The following is a 17,361-nucleotide window of genomic DNA, read 5'->3' on the forward strand; positions in this document are numbered from 1 at the left end:
TGAATGTCAGAAATCCAGAACGAGAAATCCCACTGTGTGTAAATCACTTTTATGTAATATAAAGCCATTTTTTTGTTAGTTTTTCTACTGTGTATCCAGTGTAGATTGAGATTTATTGGACTTTTCATGATAGGGGCATTAAATTACTAGGTTATTAAGAGGATAGATCTGTCTTCCTCCTACTAGGCCCTGAAACCCTGCTTAAAAAAAGCTTCCCAAAATATACTGTATATTCTATGTATAAATAGACATACAGACCCAACCTTGAAATGTGAACATGTTAAATGTCCGCTTTTCAAAGAACTCCTAAAACTAGAGATGGCTAATGTGTTAAAAGGATGTGTACACATCCGCGCTTGGTGTTACTCTTCCAGATCAATGTCGGTGGAAACGAGCGCTTCTATAAAAATGGATCTTGGCTCAGGGAGTCATCCCTGCGACACCACTTAATGTCAACTCCTTCGCTAAAAAATGTCTCCCGGGTCTGTGGCAGGGTTAATGGCTCCCTAGAGAAACGGTATCAGCCACGTATAAAGTAGGAGTATGGTTAAAATCAGAGCTAGACAGAGAAACCATTTGAGCTCATGAAATGGGAGACCAGTATTGATGCATGGGTGAAAAATGTATCCCATCAGCAATGGGGGTGAGAAAGGTGTCAAGAGTGCTAAACCCCATGAGAAATATACATGTCATGGAAGAAAAAAGATGTTGCAGCCGTTGTGAATTATACAAATCTTTGCTTGATGAAATAGTATGGCCAAGAATGGAAATACAGTAAGAAAACTACTACTTCTGCGCTACTGTTTGAATTTTGCGAGGGTAAAGAGCAATGATTGGGACTGGAGCTGTAGCTCATGCTGCAACAGTAATAATTAGCATGTATAGGGTGGAGCACAAAATAGGTACTTGTTTGCTTTTCACAGCTCTGCTGTATTGACGTCAACAACGCATCCAATGGCAAAGGGGCAAGCGTACTGAAATCTGTGCAATCGGGCTGTTTCGGCGGACGGATACACACAAATCACGGCCGACGAAACCTAGATGAATGCAAGTTTCGTGAACTCTGGAACACTTATGACATTACTCTCACACATCTCCATGCTAAGCTAAATGATTCCTCAATGTGCATATGTGTTGAAATGTAGTTCAAGAATACCCAAAAAAATTTCACCTTCTTACCAAAGCTAGTAAAACTTTTTACACGACCCAGGAAATAGCTTACACACATGAGGGCACCCCGTTTGATTCACGGGACTTAACTGGAGTTCAGCGTATATCTGAAAGGGGCTTAATTTATTTGTTTTTTTTTTGTTTTTTTATAGTTCTCTTAGGCTCTACTTTTTGACACTTGAGACTGACCAATGACCACGTACTATAAAACCATACACTAAGGCAGTATTCGAACTGACCCAGAACCAACTGAAATCTCTTGTCAGTTTAAAAATCTACAAGGACACATATACAGTATCATCAACATTAGCATTAGCGTGATCCCGAACCAACCTATTACTATTGGCCCCCGATTTGGCTATTTTTGGAGTACGGGTTTGGTTACAAGATCGGATCCGATAGTCAAGTCAAGTGTGTTTTCAACACTGTCGCGCATTTCAGCTGCTGTAAATCAAGCCACGAGGCAGTGTTGTTTTCATCAACGAAGACAAAAACGAAAATATTTCCTCAACGAAGAATTTTTTTCATTACGTTGACGAGGTAAAAATGCGTCATGGGAGGTTAAAACGTAACGAGATGGATGCCAGTCGTTGTCTGATTAGATGAGAACGAGATGAAAATTCACCATGGTTTCCGTCCTAAGTTCATAATGTGTGACATTTCTTAATGTATAGGTAGTTAGCACGCATCTTAGCAGTGTTCGGTCTTGTCACTAATGTGACATACTGGGCCCCCCACTTTCCCTCCACACACACGCTTACTCACCGGCGGTGAGTAAGCTTGTGCCCACTCCAGGCTACTTTTGTGATGTGTCAGGTGCTGCTTGGTAAATTTTGTTTTCTTACCTTGGCTAGATATTCCATGTTGCTTTTGCCTTTAAAGGTTTTGTCCTGAGTGATCATCACACACTACGTATCTTGTAGCTTTAGCATAGCATTCGCGTCAGCATGATTATTTAGCGTGAAGAAATTAAAAGGGCTGCCAAAAACAACACTGACACAAGGCAAACATGTGCGCCGTGTGGGAATACTTCTCTTTAGAAACCAATTGTAAAAGAGCATTTTGTAATATCTAAACAAAAAATTGCTTTTCTCGAGGAGGTACGGCACGGCTCCCTATAATACAAAAGAAAATTTACAGCGGATTCATTCAAAAATTATAGATCAAGAAAAAATACCTCAAAATGCTTGTACTATAGACTGTTTTTTATTTCTGTTGTCAAATTGAGTTGCACTGTAGCTTTTTAATTTTTATAACCTGCTTGGCTGAGAAATTTGATGCAATATAGTTCATTTTGTAAACTAAAACAAAAAGGATATACATAATACCGGTTGCTTTATTTTTAATGGTTAATCAATAGTGGTTTGGATATCGGCAAAACATCCCAAAAATCAGATTCGAAGTTTTTAAAAAATCAGATTGGGACATCACTAATTGGCCTACAGCTTGGAAAAGATAGGTAATGAGTAGACATGTGCCGATTACTGGTTTCGAGGTATACCGTGGTATGAAAACATCAAGGTTTCAAAACCGCAAAAATTTTCTGTCATACCGTCCCAAAGGTATCAGCTATTTTTTATGTCCCAAAAATGATTGGAGAAATCCCTCGCTTGCAGCTGCAAGGCTCAACCCTTCTCCACCGGTTGTTGCTCAGTGTCAGTGAGTCAGCTGTGCTACACAATGGCTGGAGGAGGTGAAACTCCTGAACCCCCCCCCCCATTCGGCTACAGAACAGAGGAGTAGAACTGATAGGGGGCCTATCCCAGTCAAAGCTGACTGAGTGGAAACAGACAAAAAGCTTTTTACATTGAAAATTCTTAGGAATAAATACGTGAATCCCTCAATTCTTTATAGATATGGAGGTAAAACAGTCTCGATTCTTTGTTAAAAGAGCAAAGAACCGGGCAGTTAGCATTTATTTTACGTAAATATGTTGAATGTGCTGCTAGTCTTTAAGCCACTGTGGCGCCGCCTTATCATCACAAAGAGCTTTTTCCGTTGAAAATTCTTGTGAATAAATGCTTAAATCCCTGAATTCTTTAAAGATATGGACGTAAAACAGTCTCAATTCTTGGTTAAAAGAAAAGAAAAAAAAAAAAGAAACGGGCAGTTAGCATGTATTTTACGTAAATATTGCAAATTATGATGCCAATGTTGTTGCGGTTAATTTCTCCCATTGATTCTTTTTTTTCACAACGTTTCAAAATGCATGCATGTCACGAAAAATATAATAATTACCTTGAATCCTCAAACAGATCATAATAATAATAATAAATAATGCATTTTATTTGTAACGCACTTTACATTTGAAAAACAAATCTCAAAGTGCACATTGGCAAAAAAAGAAAATAATAAATAAAATGCAAAAGACTAAGAATAAAACAGTAAAAGCAAAACAGACACAAGCACAGATAAAATCAGATACCAATCAGATAAAAGTAATACAGTCAAATAAAATTAGCTAGAATAAGCTTTTTTAAAAAGGTGAGTTTTTAGTCCTTTTTTAAATGCATCCACCGTCTGCGGGGCTCTGAGATGGTCTGGGAGGGCGTTCCACAGACGGGGAGCAGCGGCTGTAAAGGCCCTGTCGCCCATAGTCTTGAGCCGAGTCCTGGGCGGGAGTAGACGGTGCTGTTGGCCTGACCGGGTTCTGTCTGAAGTATGTGATGTGAGGAGTTCGGTGAGGTAGGTGGGGGCTACACCGTGACAGTGATGGGTGTGAAGGAGGATTTTGAATTCAATACGGAAGTGAACAGGGAGCCAGTGTAGGGTGCGGAGGATGGGGGTGATGTGCTCATGTTTACGCACCCTCATCAGGACCCTGGCAGCGCTGTTTTGGACATACTGAAGCCTCTGTAGGCTCTTGCCAGGGATCCCGATGAGGAGTGCATTGCAATAGTCCAACCTGGAGGAGATAAAAGCATGTACGAGTCTCTCTCTCTCGAGATCACTCCTGAGACAATCCTTCCTGTTTGTATGCGGTACAGCTTTCATACTTTTTCAACATGAATCCGACAGTAGATCACTGCAGTGTATGACGGAGGTGACCCTTAATATCATTATGAAGTCTATGATTAGAGGTTAGTAAACACTGTCATCAACGTTCTCCACCAGCTACAAAAGTTAACTCCAGCGTGTTTAGTGTGTCTAGCGGTGGTAAAACGTGTTTTTTTCTCTCTGGCAACAGTCTGTGTTGAGCAATGGAGTGTGTGTATCATGTAAACATGATACGAGTCATACACGCTTGATTTTTATGGAAAATAATTCAATTCATTTTGTTCTGATGGTATTAATATTGCTAATATGTTTTGAAAAATAAAAATCCTGTTCAATGGAAAAAAGTTTTTTTTTTTTTTTTTTTTTTTTTAACCCAGATATCACAAAGTAACACATTTTAGAGCTGTAATTGCAATACCGTGATACCATGAAACCGTGATATTTTGGCTTAAGGTTATCATACCTTCAGAATATAGCCTATTAGTGAGCAAAATCTTACTGTCTTGCCTTGACAGAACGATGTCTCAGCTACATTAAACTTTTTGTTTCTGGTATCATTCAAAATCTAGTTTAAAACGCGTGCACAGAGATGATATAAATGCATGTTTCCTGATTTTATTTTAAGCCTGCCTAGACAAATGTATTCTTAACTTCTAAAGAAATGGTTTTCAAAATATGACCCATGACTCAAAAAACTCGATAAACTCCACTCCAATCTTGTTTCATTTCCATGATGGATGCTTGTACTGCAACACTATGTCACCACTGCAATGAACATGAAACTCAACAATAACTAATAAGAGGTACAGTCCATTAAATTATCCCTCTTATGTATGTTTCATTATTAACATCTACTATTCCATCATGTCACTTCTTTTCGCACATTTCTTCCTGACTGATGATGTTTTATTGGTGCTGAGGGACACTGAGGGATGTCGTCAATAAACAAGGTCGGCTGGAGAAATTGTGTAAATGATTAGCCTGTTTTTTAGGAAATGACAAAATGTCATTTCAGCACTAATGCCGGGACACTGGAACCACCCGAAATGAGGTCAAGCGCCATTTACTTGCTGTCGGGGATAAAATTAAACGATATTCCCCAGCCAATGGCTGTTCAAGGCAAGTTTTTCCTGAGTCCGAATGACGACAGCACACTGTAAGACACAATGTAAAATCCTACTTTTTGTGTAGTCATTTTACTCAATCACAAGATGACTTTGGCAGGGTAAAATGCAACAGAAACATAGTAAAAGTGCTTATTTCTTGTCTGTCAAACATCCATCCTGCCAAGTGTCTCCTCTTTAGCAGATGAGTTTTTCCTGCTTTTTTCACCATCACTGTCTTCACGGAATGACTGCTTTATTTATAGCGTTTCATTTCTTCTTCCAATTTGAGCTGTTTGATGCTCCTTGGATGGGGATGAATTACAATCATAGGAATAGTAACCAGAAAAGCTACAATAATTTTTTTTGTGGTTTTTTTTTTTTTTTTTTTTTCAACTGAATTTGGCAGGTTTTCTAACAATACTGAAAGATGTTTAACCTCCCTGTACAATATTAATCACACTCTCATTAGGCAGATATCTTTCTTCTAATGGATATCGGAGTAAAGGAAATAGGCCACGAGCCACATGAGAAGCGTGGATCAGTTTATTCTCCCACACAATGAGGAGAGGCCACACTGGGCCCTTTATTAATTACACTCAGGGAGAGGCAAGGAAAGTGTGGACGGTGCTCAGGGACAGGTAGAGGCAGCATGTTGATTGGGTGCCAGCAAGGACACAGCCAAATTGCTCCCTTGATGTTTCCAGATGGGTAACCACTGGTTTAAAAACTAATGCAGTATGCTGTTAAGCCTGTCGCGATATGCAACAAATCAATTTATCACACGATAAATAAAAATGAGGGCGGCTGTTTTCCGGGCTGCGATTTATCGCCGCGTGCATACTTTCTGCGTGCGTGTGTTTGCGTGTGCTGCGTGCACTCGGCATACATGCGTATGCCGATTGCATGAGACTCCAGTTCCTTTCACAGATGTTTATTTGTCATCAACACACCATAGAATTACAGTGTATCACAAAAGTGAGTACACCTCTCGCATTTCTGCAGATAATTACGTATATCTTTTCATGGGTTTTCATGGGACAACACTGACAATCAGCCAGTGCACACCAGTTGTAGACGTGTCCTAGAAGACGTTCAACGCGTCTCATTTGAAAAGAACGGCAGAGTTTATTATTTGACGTGAGACCCGACCCTCTAGCGTCAATACTACTACAGTATATCACAAAAGTGAGTACACCCCATGCATTTCTGCAGATATTTAAGTATATCTTTTCATGGGACAATACACTGACAAAATGACACTTTGACACAATGATAAGTAGTCTGTGTGAAGCTTATATAACAGAGTTCATTTATTTACTCCTCAAAATAACTCAAAACATACATTAATATCTAAACCCCTGGCAACAAAAGTGAGCACACCGCATGGGAACTACGTACATCCGTAAATGTCCAAATTGAGTACTGCTTGTAATTTTCCCTCCAAAATGTCATGTGACTCGTTACGTGAGTGCTGTCAGCATTGCTGCAGAGATTGAAGAGGTAGGGGGTCAGCCTGTTAGTGCTCAGACCATATGCCGCACTCTACATCAAAGTGGTGTGCATGGCTGTCACCCTAGGAGGAAGCCTCTTCTGAAGACAGTACACAAGAAAGCCCGCCCGTCTCATCAGACCATAGGACATGGTTCCAGTAATCCATGTACTTTGTTGACATGTCTTCAGCAAACTGTTTGAATTGTGTAAGAAGGAACATTTGTTCCAATTAGGCATGTGCCGGTATGACAACCTTAAGCCAAAATATCACGGTTTCACGGTATCACGGTATTGCAATTACAGCTCGAAAATGTGTTACGTTGAGATATATGGGTTAAAAAATATATCTTTTTTCCATTGAACAAGATTTTTATTTTTCCAAACATACTAGGAAATTTGAACATAAGTATAATGTTAAGTTAAAATAAATGTTAAAAAATAAAAAAAAATGTATGAAATATTCTAAGTAAAATGAACAAGAACACAGTCCTTTGGGAGAGCCTAAACCCACAGCCACAGCTCAACATTATTTCCTTCAGAACAAAAATCATAGACTTCATAATATATTGGCAGGGCGCGGGGCTGATTCGTAGGGGGCCTATCTCCGTCAAAGCTGACCGAGTGGAAACACAAAGAGCTTTTTCTGTTGAAAATTCTTGTCAATAAATGCATAAATCCCTGAATTCCATAAAAATACGGACGTAAAACAGTCTCGATTCCTGTTTAAAAAGCAAAAAAAAAAAAAAAAAAAAAAAAAACAGGCAGCATTTATTTTACGTAAATATGTCGAATGCGCTGCTAGTCTTTAAGTCACTCTGGCGGCCCCCTTAGTACAACAAAGAGCTTTTTGCTTTGAAAATTCTTCTGAATAAATTCTTAAATCCCTGAATTCTTTATATAGACGTAAAACAGTCTTGATTATTGGTTAAAAGCAACAACAAAAAAAGGGCAGTTAGCAGTTACTATGTAAATATTGCGAAGTATAATGCCAATGCTGTAGCGGCTAATTTCTCAACATTTCAAAATGCATGTATGGTACGAAAAATAAAATAATTACCTTGAATCCTAGAACAAATCACTCCTGAGACAATCCTTCCGGTTTGTATGCAGTACAGCTTTTTCAACCTAAATCTGGCGTTAGATAGCTGCATGTGGCCGACTGCTAATAAACGAAGCGGAGTGTGAGACGGCCTCCTTCGGGAAGGCGTGACACTGTGAATGGGGACTGTGTTATGTTAATACAGTGCCTTGCAAAAATATTCGGCCCCCTTGAATCTTGCAACCTTTCGCCACATTTCAGGCTTCAAACATAAAGATATGAAATTTAATTTTTTTGTCAAGAATCAACAACCAGTGGGACACAATCGTGAAGTGGAACAACATTTATTTGATAATTTAAACTTTTTTAACAAATAAAAAACTGAAAAGTGGGGCGTGCAATATTATTCAGCCCCTTTACTTTCAGTGCAGCAAACTCACTCCAGAAGTTCAGTTAGGATCTCTGAATGATCCAATGTTGTCCTAAATGACCGATGATGATAAATAGAATCCAAATGTGTGTAATCAAGTCTCCGTATAAATGCACCTGCTTTGTGATAGTCTCAGGGTTCTGTTTAAAGTGCAGAGAGCATTATGAAAACCAAGGAACACACCAGGCAGGTCCGAGATACTGTTGTGGAGAAGTTTAAAGCCGGATTTGGATACAAAAAGATTTCCCAAGCTTTAAACATCTCAAGGAGCACTGTGCAAGCCATCATATTGAAATGGAAGGAGCATCAGACCACTGCAAATCTACCAAGACCCGGCCGCCCTTCCAAACTTTCTTCTCAAACAAGGAGAAAACTGATCAGAGATGCAGCCAAGAGGCCCATGATCACTCTGGATGAACTGCAGAGATCTACAGCTGAAGTGGGAGAGTCTGTCCATAGGACAACAATCAGTCGTACACTGCACAAATCTGGCCTTTATGGACGAGTGGCAAGAAGAAAGCCATTTCTCAAAGATATCCATAAAAAGTCTCGTTTAAAGTTTGCCACAAGCCACCTGGGAGACACACCAAACATTTGGAAGAAGGTGCTCTGGTCAGATGAAACCAAAATGGAACTTTTTGGCCACAATGCAAAACGATATGTTTGGCGTAAAAGCAACACAGCTCATTACCCTGAACACACCATCCCCACTGTCAAACATGGTGGTGGCAGCGTCATGGTTTGGGCCTGCTTTTCTTCAGCAGGGACAGGGAAGATGGTTAAAATTGACGGGAAGATGGATGCAGCCAAATACAGGAACATTCTGGAAGAAAACCTGCTGGTATCTGCACAACACCTGAGACTGGGACGGAGATTTATCTTCCAACAGGACAATGATCCAAAACATAAAGCCAAATCTACAATGGAATGGTTAAAAAATAAACGTATCCAGGTGTTAGAATGGCCAAGTCAAAGTCCAGACCTGAATCCAATCGAGAATCTGATGAAAGAGCTGAAGACTGCTGTTCACAAACACTCTCCATCCAACCTCACTGAGCTCCAGCTGTTTTGCAAGGAAGAATGGGCAAGAATGTCAGTCTCTCGATGTGCAAAACTGATAGAAACATACCCCAAGCGACTTGCAGCTGTAATTGGAGCAAAAGGTGGCGCTACAAAGTATTAACGCAAGGGGGCCGAATAATATTGCACGCCCCACTTTTCAGTTTTTAATTTGTTAAAAAAGTTTAAATTATCCAATAAATTTTGTTCCACTTCACGATTGTGTCCCACTTGTTGTTGATTTTTGACAAAAAATTAAAATTTTATATCTTTATGTTTGAAGCCTGAAATGTGGCGAAAGGTTGCAAGGTTCAAGGGGGCCGAATACTTTTGCAAGGCACTGTATATGATGAAGTCTATGCAAAAATAATTGAATTGTTTTCCATAAAAAGCATGTGTGTATGACTGATGTTTACATTATAAACGCACTCTTTCTCAACACAGACAGATGCCAGAGAGAGAAAAAAAAAACAATGTTCTACCACCGCTAGACACACTAAACACGCTGGAGTTAACTAGCTGGTGACAAACATTCATGACAGTCTTCACTAACCTTTAATTTTGTATAAATGCAAAATCATATTGGAGGTATTGCCTCCTCGGCAGCCACCCTCCGTAAACTTGTTTTACATGTCGGTTGGCCCTCCTCCTCTAAGCCTCGGCCGTCCGTAACTGTTCTGTAGCTAAAGTATTCCCATACCAGCGATTTGGTTTTCTTATGGGAAAAAGTTAAGGAGTTTCACCTCCTCCAGCCATCGTGTAGCAAGCTGACTCACTGACACTGAGCAACAACCGGTGGGGGAGGGTTGAGCCTTGTACCTGCAAGCGAGGGATTTCTCCCTGCATTTTTGGGACTTAAAACATACAGTAGCTAATACCATAGGGATGGTATGACAGAAAATTTTTGCGGTTTTGAAATTGTGAGGTTTTCATACCACGGTATACTTTGAAACCGGTCATTGTCACATGTCTAGTTACAATACTATGTAACTAATTCAACAAAATTAGAAAGGACCTGAAGTACAGTGGGGGTAACCTCTCCTTCACACTGCTTCGTGTGGAGTGAAATAAACCTCCAATTAACACAGATTCCTTTTCCCTCCGCAATATTCCTGACAAAAAAAATATCTGAATTAATATGTATGAGCAAGGACACCAGATTAAGAAACATATCCTCTTGAAATACTATTCACATCACCCATGCTTTCAAGCCTTTAAACTCCTCTGCCAATTTCTCTTGGTCGAACTTTTAAAGCTGCTCAAACATTCTGCATCATTCTGCTGTTTCCATTTTCGGGCATTTACTTCCAAACGTTCTCTTCTTTGTAATCTCTTCCTCAGCAGAAAAAAAAGTATTTGTCTGACTCATCCCTGGCTAATGAGTGGCAGGCTAAGGACGGGAGCAAAGGAGAGTTTGCAGTGGGGATGTGACTCATGTCTCATCTGACTTCAGATTAGGCCTCGGAATGTAGTTATTGCTTTTCGGTGTCACTCATCTATCTCGATGCTATCTCTAAATTCATTTCCCATCCAAAAGCTTTCACATATTTTTACCTTATTACTTGCTTTTAAACTCATGGGATGCTTGATTATTTTCAAGTCTTACGACTTTGGAACTTCTAAGTTCTTCATTTTTATATCGCTTATCAGACGATATGATGCACCTCGATATGCCAGTGTCACGAGACAATACGTCACAATACGATGTTTAAAAAAATCTGTCATCTGTCAAAATAAACGCTGTTGGAAAGCTATTATTTCAAAATAAAAATGAATAACAAATTGTTGCAAACTTGTTGCATTTTATTGTGTTCCTGGGATTCAAGACCACTTGATAGTGCCATAGAGTAAATGAACCACCATGAAGCCTTGATCCAACTAGCCGCAAATTGCTTCAAGAAGCTTCATTAGGTCATCATTGCTCATTGTACTCTCGCTTCCCTCGGAAGAGTAAAACAACCTCTGCTGCCACCTGCTGTCAACACTCTTATCAAACAACATTTGCTTTTATATGTGGTGGCCTTCAGTCCTTCGTGCACAGGGGCGCTGGATTTCACTCACAGCAGGGGGAGCTGAGGATCTTATTTTGTTCTTCAATCCTAAAGCAGCCATTTTGGTCCAAATTTGTCATGCTCGTTATTTTTCTCAATTGAAGGCGTGCACAATGGCAGTACACATGCATGCTGGATAGTTTACGTCCTACTACAAGGCTACTACAACGAAATCATTCTATTTCACCTTACAGTGTGTGTTGCAGTTTTTATATTGGAGATAAAAGTGCCAGTGATACAAATCACTGCAGTTAGCACCACAATGACACACAAACACATTTGAAAACTAAAATGTCAAATAAGCTTCAGTGACCCGGTAGCAAGCAAGGTGTCAGGTGGTGACCATGTTATTAAGAAAAAAAGCTTTTTCAACATTTGTATTTAAATTGTATTTAATAAGTTAAACACGCGATTGTTTCAATATGTTTTATTTCGGGATTTTATTTTTAACAACAACAACAACAAAAAAAAGAAATTACCGAGAAAAAAAAAGAAAAAAAAATCTTCCCAACACCAGGGGGTCCCTCAGTACCCCACTGTTTGTGCTCGCGCTTTTTTCTTTCAAAAGTTCCAAAGGCTTATCTATTATTCCAGGGTAGTGAAGGCGTCATTGCCTTGTTTGCTAGTTTTTGGCCACATAATATGCATAGTGGACTTGGCGTCTGAAAGTCACCTGTTGCTACATACCAATATCTTCGGCTTAGCTCGCTGTCTAGCTAGGACGGGGGTCGGCAACCAGTGTTTTAAGAGCCGCGTATGCCTCTTTAGTGCTGCCCTAGTGGCTCCCTGGAGCATTTTCAAAAATGTTTGAAAATGGGAAAAGATCGGGGAGGAAAAAATATCCAGAAACCATCGACCAGATCCACCGTATTTTTACACGAGTGACTTCCGGTCTGCCCAAGCCTACCTACAGTGTATCACAAAAGTGGGTACACCCTTCGCATTTCTGCAGATATTTAACTATATCTTTTCATGGGACAACACTGACAAAATGACACTTTGACACAATGAAAAGTAGTCTGTGTGCAGCTTATATAATAGATTTAATTTATTTTCCCCTCAAAATAACTCAAAATATAGCCATTAATATCTAAACCTCTTAGTAAATATGTACGTCCCTAAATGTCCAACTTGAGTACTGCTTGTCATTCTCCCTCCAAAATGTCATGTGACTCATTACAGGAGTGCCGTCAGCAATGCTGCAGAGATTGAAGAGGTGGGGGGCAGCCTATGAGTGCTCAGACCATACTACGCACTCTACATCAAATTGATGTACATGGCTGTCACCCCAGGAAGGAAGCCTCTTCTGAAGACGGTACACAAGAAAGCCCGCAAACAGTGTGCTGAAGACATGTCTGCGAATGGCTGGCAACCAGTTCAGGGTGTCCCCTGCCTACTGCCCATAGTTAGCTGGGATAGAGAATGAATGAATGAATGTCAAAAAAAGCACATGGATTACTGGAACCATGTCCTATGGTCTGATGATACGGACTGAAGACATGTCAAAAAAAGCACATGGATTACTGGAACCATGTCCTATGGTCTGATGATACGGGCGGGCTTTCTTGTGTACCGTCTTCAGAACAGGCTTCCTCCTGGGGTGACAGCCATGCACACCAATTTGATGCACAGTGCAGCGTATGGTCTGAGCACTAACAGGTTGACCCCTCCACCTCTTCAATCTCTGCAGCAGTGCTGATAGCAGTCCTGTAATGAGTCACATGACATTTTGGAGGGAGAATGACAAGTACTCAATTTGGACATTTAGGGATGTACGTAGTTCCCATGCGGGTTACTCACTTTTATTGCCAGGGATTTAGATATTAATGACTATGTTTTGAGTTATTTTGAGGGGAAAATAAATTAACTCTATTATATAAGCTGCACACAGAGTACTTTTCATTGTGTCAAAGTGTCATTTTGTCAGTGTTGTCCCATGAAAAGATATACTTAAATATCTGCAGAAATGCGAGGGGTGTACTCATTTTTGTGGTATACTGTAGTAGTATTGACGCAGGGGGGTCACGTCTCACGTCAAATAATAAACTCGGCCACACTGCGACTGGTGTGCACTGGCGGATTCACTAACGTCCACGTTTCACTGCGTTGACGAAGCGGCCATGTTGTCACGCCGTAGATGTGCCTGGTGTATTACTGGTAGCGCTCTGAGTTGCTGTAAGACCTGTTGCGGCTCTATATTGATTCATATATAAGTCACACTATTGGATTTTGGGAAAATGTAAGGCTTTCAGGTGCGCCTTATAGTGCGGAAAATACGGTACATCATTAAAGAGAGAAATGGTTCTGTCAAAGGTTTACACAAACACACTTTTGTCCCGAACCCATTTTTAATCTATATTTAAAGTCTCGAGGGTCTGTGGAATGTTCAATTCAACCGCTTGGTTTCCCTCGCGGTCTTTATTTTTGTCCCACTTTCAGCTCATACTCGTATTTATCAAACACTTGCTTTAAGGTGCGACTTCACCGTTAGAAGCAGTGTTGCCTAAAAAAAGCATCAGACTGGCCCACATGTCAGCAAAAGAGAGGAGCTTTGTATGCATAGTTGGTTTTTCTGCATCCCTTCTTCTCACATTGTGTCCTTAACACTCACTTGGTAAGGTTTAGCATGCATAGCTGTACACCCTTGTGAGGAGAGCTTACTGGTATTAACCCAGTTTCACTTTTCACGCACGAAGGCCTTTTCCTGAGGGCGCAGCCTTGTGGGATACAAGGATGGAGTGAGGGTCTGAGCGTACTTGTATGAATGTCAGAGCCTTTTCATCACCCGTGGAACCAATAAAAAAATACAGACTTACAAGTGGTTACCATAGGAACTAGCAAATGAAAATGTGCTGCAAAGTTATGAAGGTCATCATAGGGGGATAACCTTGCACCACTTGCTTATTTGATGTTACTGTCTGTTTCAAGTAACGCCTTCAGGAATTTGCACTTTAATTATTAGTAGGAAAACAAGTCACTATTAAATTCTTTGGTGGCCTCTTTGCAAATGTTTGGTTTGGTTGTCACGTCCTCCACAGGTGCCGTTGAGCCAGGAGTGCATGCGATCCATCATGAGGATGACTTACTGTCCACACTGCCGGGGTACGGCCTCAGCCAGACCTTGCGTCAACTACTGCAGCAACGTCTTGAAGGGCTGTATGGCCAACCAGGCTGATCTCAACACCGAGTGGCGGCACTTGGCAGGTTGGAAAACAAACGTGCTTTCTCAATGTGCTCAATGATTCGGGCTGACTTGTTGTGTCTCTTTTTTTTTTTTTAGAAACTATGATGCAAGTGTCAGATCGCTTCGATGGCCCATCTGGAGTGGACGTTGTGGTCCTTTCTCTTCCCTACCGCATATCAGACGCTATGATGACCATGGTTGAAAATATGGAGTCAATTAACACCAAGGTTAGTGTTATGCCATGTCCACACGTAGCAGGGTATTTGGCAAAAAGAAGATATTTTCCTACGGTTTGGCCTATCATCCACACGCACACGCACACGCACATTTAAACCAGGGTTCTTAAGAACGACGGGGAAAGTGAGTAAGTGCGAATTCTGAGTTTGTGGCGCCATCATGAGGACACTGATAACGGAAGATTTAACTGTGGAAACGTCACAGACTTTAGCAAACTTTGTCCTCACGTCACACACGAAACCAGTGTTTACATTTGGAGTAAATTAAAACACGCGCCTTTTTTGCTTCCATTTTTTCGCACAAACTATTGCTGTGCTTCTTATTGAAGAATTGGTATTATTGACCAGGGGTGCACATAAGTGGTCCGCATGCGCGCATGCGTACTGGACGTAGACAAACGCGCTGGCCCTCAATGGCTTACAACGCTTTTGCGTACCGATGGCTGACCACTGTTTTTGCGGCGGACACGAGAAAATACCTTCTCAAAATGTCGAAGAGGCAGGCCCCACTGAGTAATATATTTCCGTGTTCCCCCACCCCCGTCAAAAGACAGAAAGACGACAGAGACGTCACCGGAGCTACCGAAAAAAAGGACTTTTGCTGAAAAGTGGCTGAAGGAGGTACCATGGCTAGAAGCAAATGATGCTCGCACGGAAATGCGGTACAAAATGTGCCGTGAGAATCCCAATGTCACTGATAAGAGCAGCGCATTTTATGTAGGGTCAAAGAATTTCAGCCATCCAAACGTTGAAAAGCATGAAAAAAACAGAGAGCATGTGGCATTTAAGCAAACTATCGATGTCAGACAAGACCCCACTCGCGCTATGGACAAGTGGCGGAATAAAGGTAATGAACAGCGCCATGCACTGACAAACCCGTTTTTGCTCGCATTTTACAAAGCTAAACATGCACGTTCAATGAGGTCTTATGAGGAGGACATCCCACTTTTACAAAGGCTTGGAGTTCATGTGGGAGTCGCATAATGCCCTTTATTTTGAATTGGAGCTTTTATGTTTATTTCTTTACATTTCACTTCAAAGTAATGGCAATTTTGTTGTGCCAGTTGATGTTAACCAAGCATTAATTGTTAATATAATTAATTAAAGTTAATTAGCTCTAAGTAAAGCATGTCATAATTTTATCGCATCAGGCGGGTCGGCTCTCAAGCTCAATGAGGACCAAGTCACATCTCCAGGTCCTCCTCTTAAGAACCTGGGCAAAAAAAATATGTGCACCCCTGTGACCATTATTTTTATTGTTATGAATGTACTTAAAATGAATGAAAGCGGTTGGCTGTGAAAGGTTTTTTTTTTTCTTCTTTTTTTACAAACGTGCAGGTGTGGACGCAATTATTTTTCCCCAACGTATTAGGGCAGAATCCTCGTTTAAAAAAAAAAAAAAAAAAAAACCCTGCTAGTTGTAGACATGACCTTAAAATACCGCAAGCAACACGTCACTTCCACTCATTAATATTCATGAGGTTAGCTACTGTTGCTAAGGGGGGATACGCGACCGTTTGCGTCCCCGAGAGGAAATGAATGGAAATTGTGTACGAAGGAGATGTTTACAGAGCTAAACCAACCAATTCTCTCTGAAAATGATGTCCCTGGATGATGTCACTGGCAAAGTTGTGGAAGAACATAAAAATGATTCAGTTAAAAAGATAGCTTGAGTGTCGAGGGCTGAAAAAGACGAAAAAAACGAGGCGACTGACGCATAGCCTTAGCTTTTTCATCGACACCTTTTTCTTAAGCGACTGACAATGACATTCTCCTGATTCAACAAGCTATCCTTTACCACCAGCCCTGTCTTTCCTATATACTATATCCTCTGGTTGTCCTACGTCTCCGACAGTTCTTGGGGGTAATTCATATTTTGTGTAGCGATCGCAAATGCTACTCAGTGACAGCCAACAAACACTTGTAACTTTTTTATTGACAACAAATCTTAATTGTATAATTTATTTACACTTCCCCCTCACTAAAGCGTTTTTGTTACAACCGAAAATGTAACAGTGGCAGTCAGATATCATTTTAATTCTTTTCAGGTCATTCATTGTCAGACAGAAGCAGCTCTGGACAACGTCACACCAAAATATAAGTTAAAAATATCAAAATAGCTTACCTCTTTGTCCTCTGAAAGACAATGCCAACCCAACAAAATGTTTACTGCCGAGCTGGCGTTAAAAGTCCGCGCAAGTTGATTCATTCTTCACATTTTTGGTTTCGGAAACTGTAGAAGTATCTATTTTTTGTGTGCTGCAATAAACAGCCAGGCCGACATCTTCTACTTGCAAATTCTTTTATTCTCTCGATTGGACAGAAGAAGGTAAACATTTAATAACAAGATGACAAAACGTAACAAAACAGAACATAGAACAGTAAGACATATTGAAACAACAATGAGACAAAACAATTAGACAATACAGACCGGTCTAGGCCCCCTGTCTCTGTTCACCTTTCGGTCATTCTTGGGTTTAAGGGAGGGCCCAGCTTTCAGGGCACATCAGCTTTTAAGTCTATATGCAAATGAACAAGTGAGCCCACTCCCACTGGGCGTAACTAAGGCATTCATATAATGTATTGACACACCAAACA

At 40.6% G+C, this 17,361-nt stretch overlaps 1 protein-coding gene across 1 annotated transcript in view; it reads left to right on the top strand.

The window, feature by feature from the left end:
* gpc1b (glypican 1b) overlaps positions 1-17,361 on the top strand; it is a 225,226-nt gene that overhangs the window by 180,134 nt on the left and 27,731 nt on the right. The window contains exons 5-6 of the mRNA XM_057858322.1: positions 14,382-14,547; positions 14,624-14,754. Coding sequence (XP_057714305.1) covers positions 14,382-14,547; positions 14,624-14,754 — 297 coding nt within the window. The remainder of the gene's footprint in view (positions 1-14,381; positions 14,548-14,623; positions 14,755-17,361) is intronic.

The sequence above is a fragment of the Corythoichthys intestinalis genome, chromosome 14, assembly GCF_030265065.1.
Source record: "Corythoichthys intestinalis isolate RoL2023-P3 chromosome 14, ASM3026506v1, whole genome shotgun sequence".
In the NCBI taxonomy this organism is placed as follows: Eukaryota; Metazoa; Chordata; class Actinopteri; order Syngnathiformes; family Syngnathidae; genus Corythoichthys; species Corythoichthys intestinalis.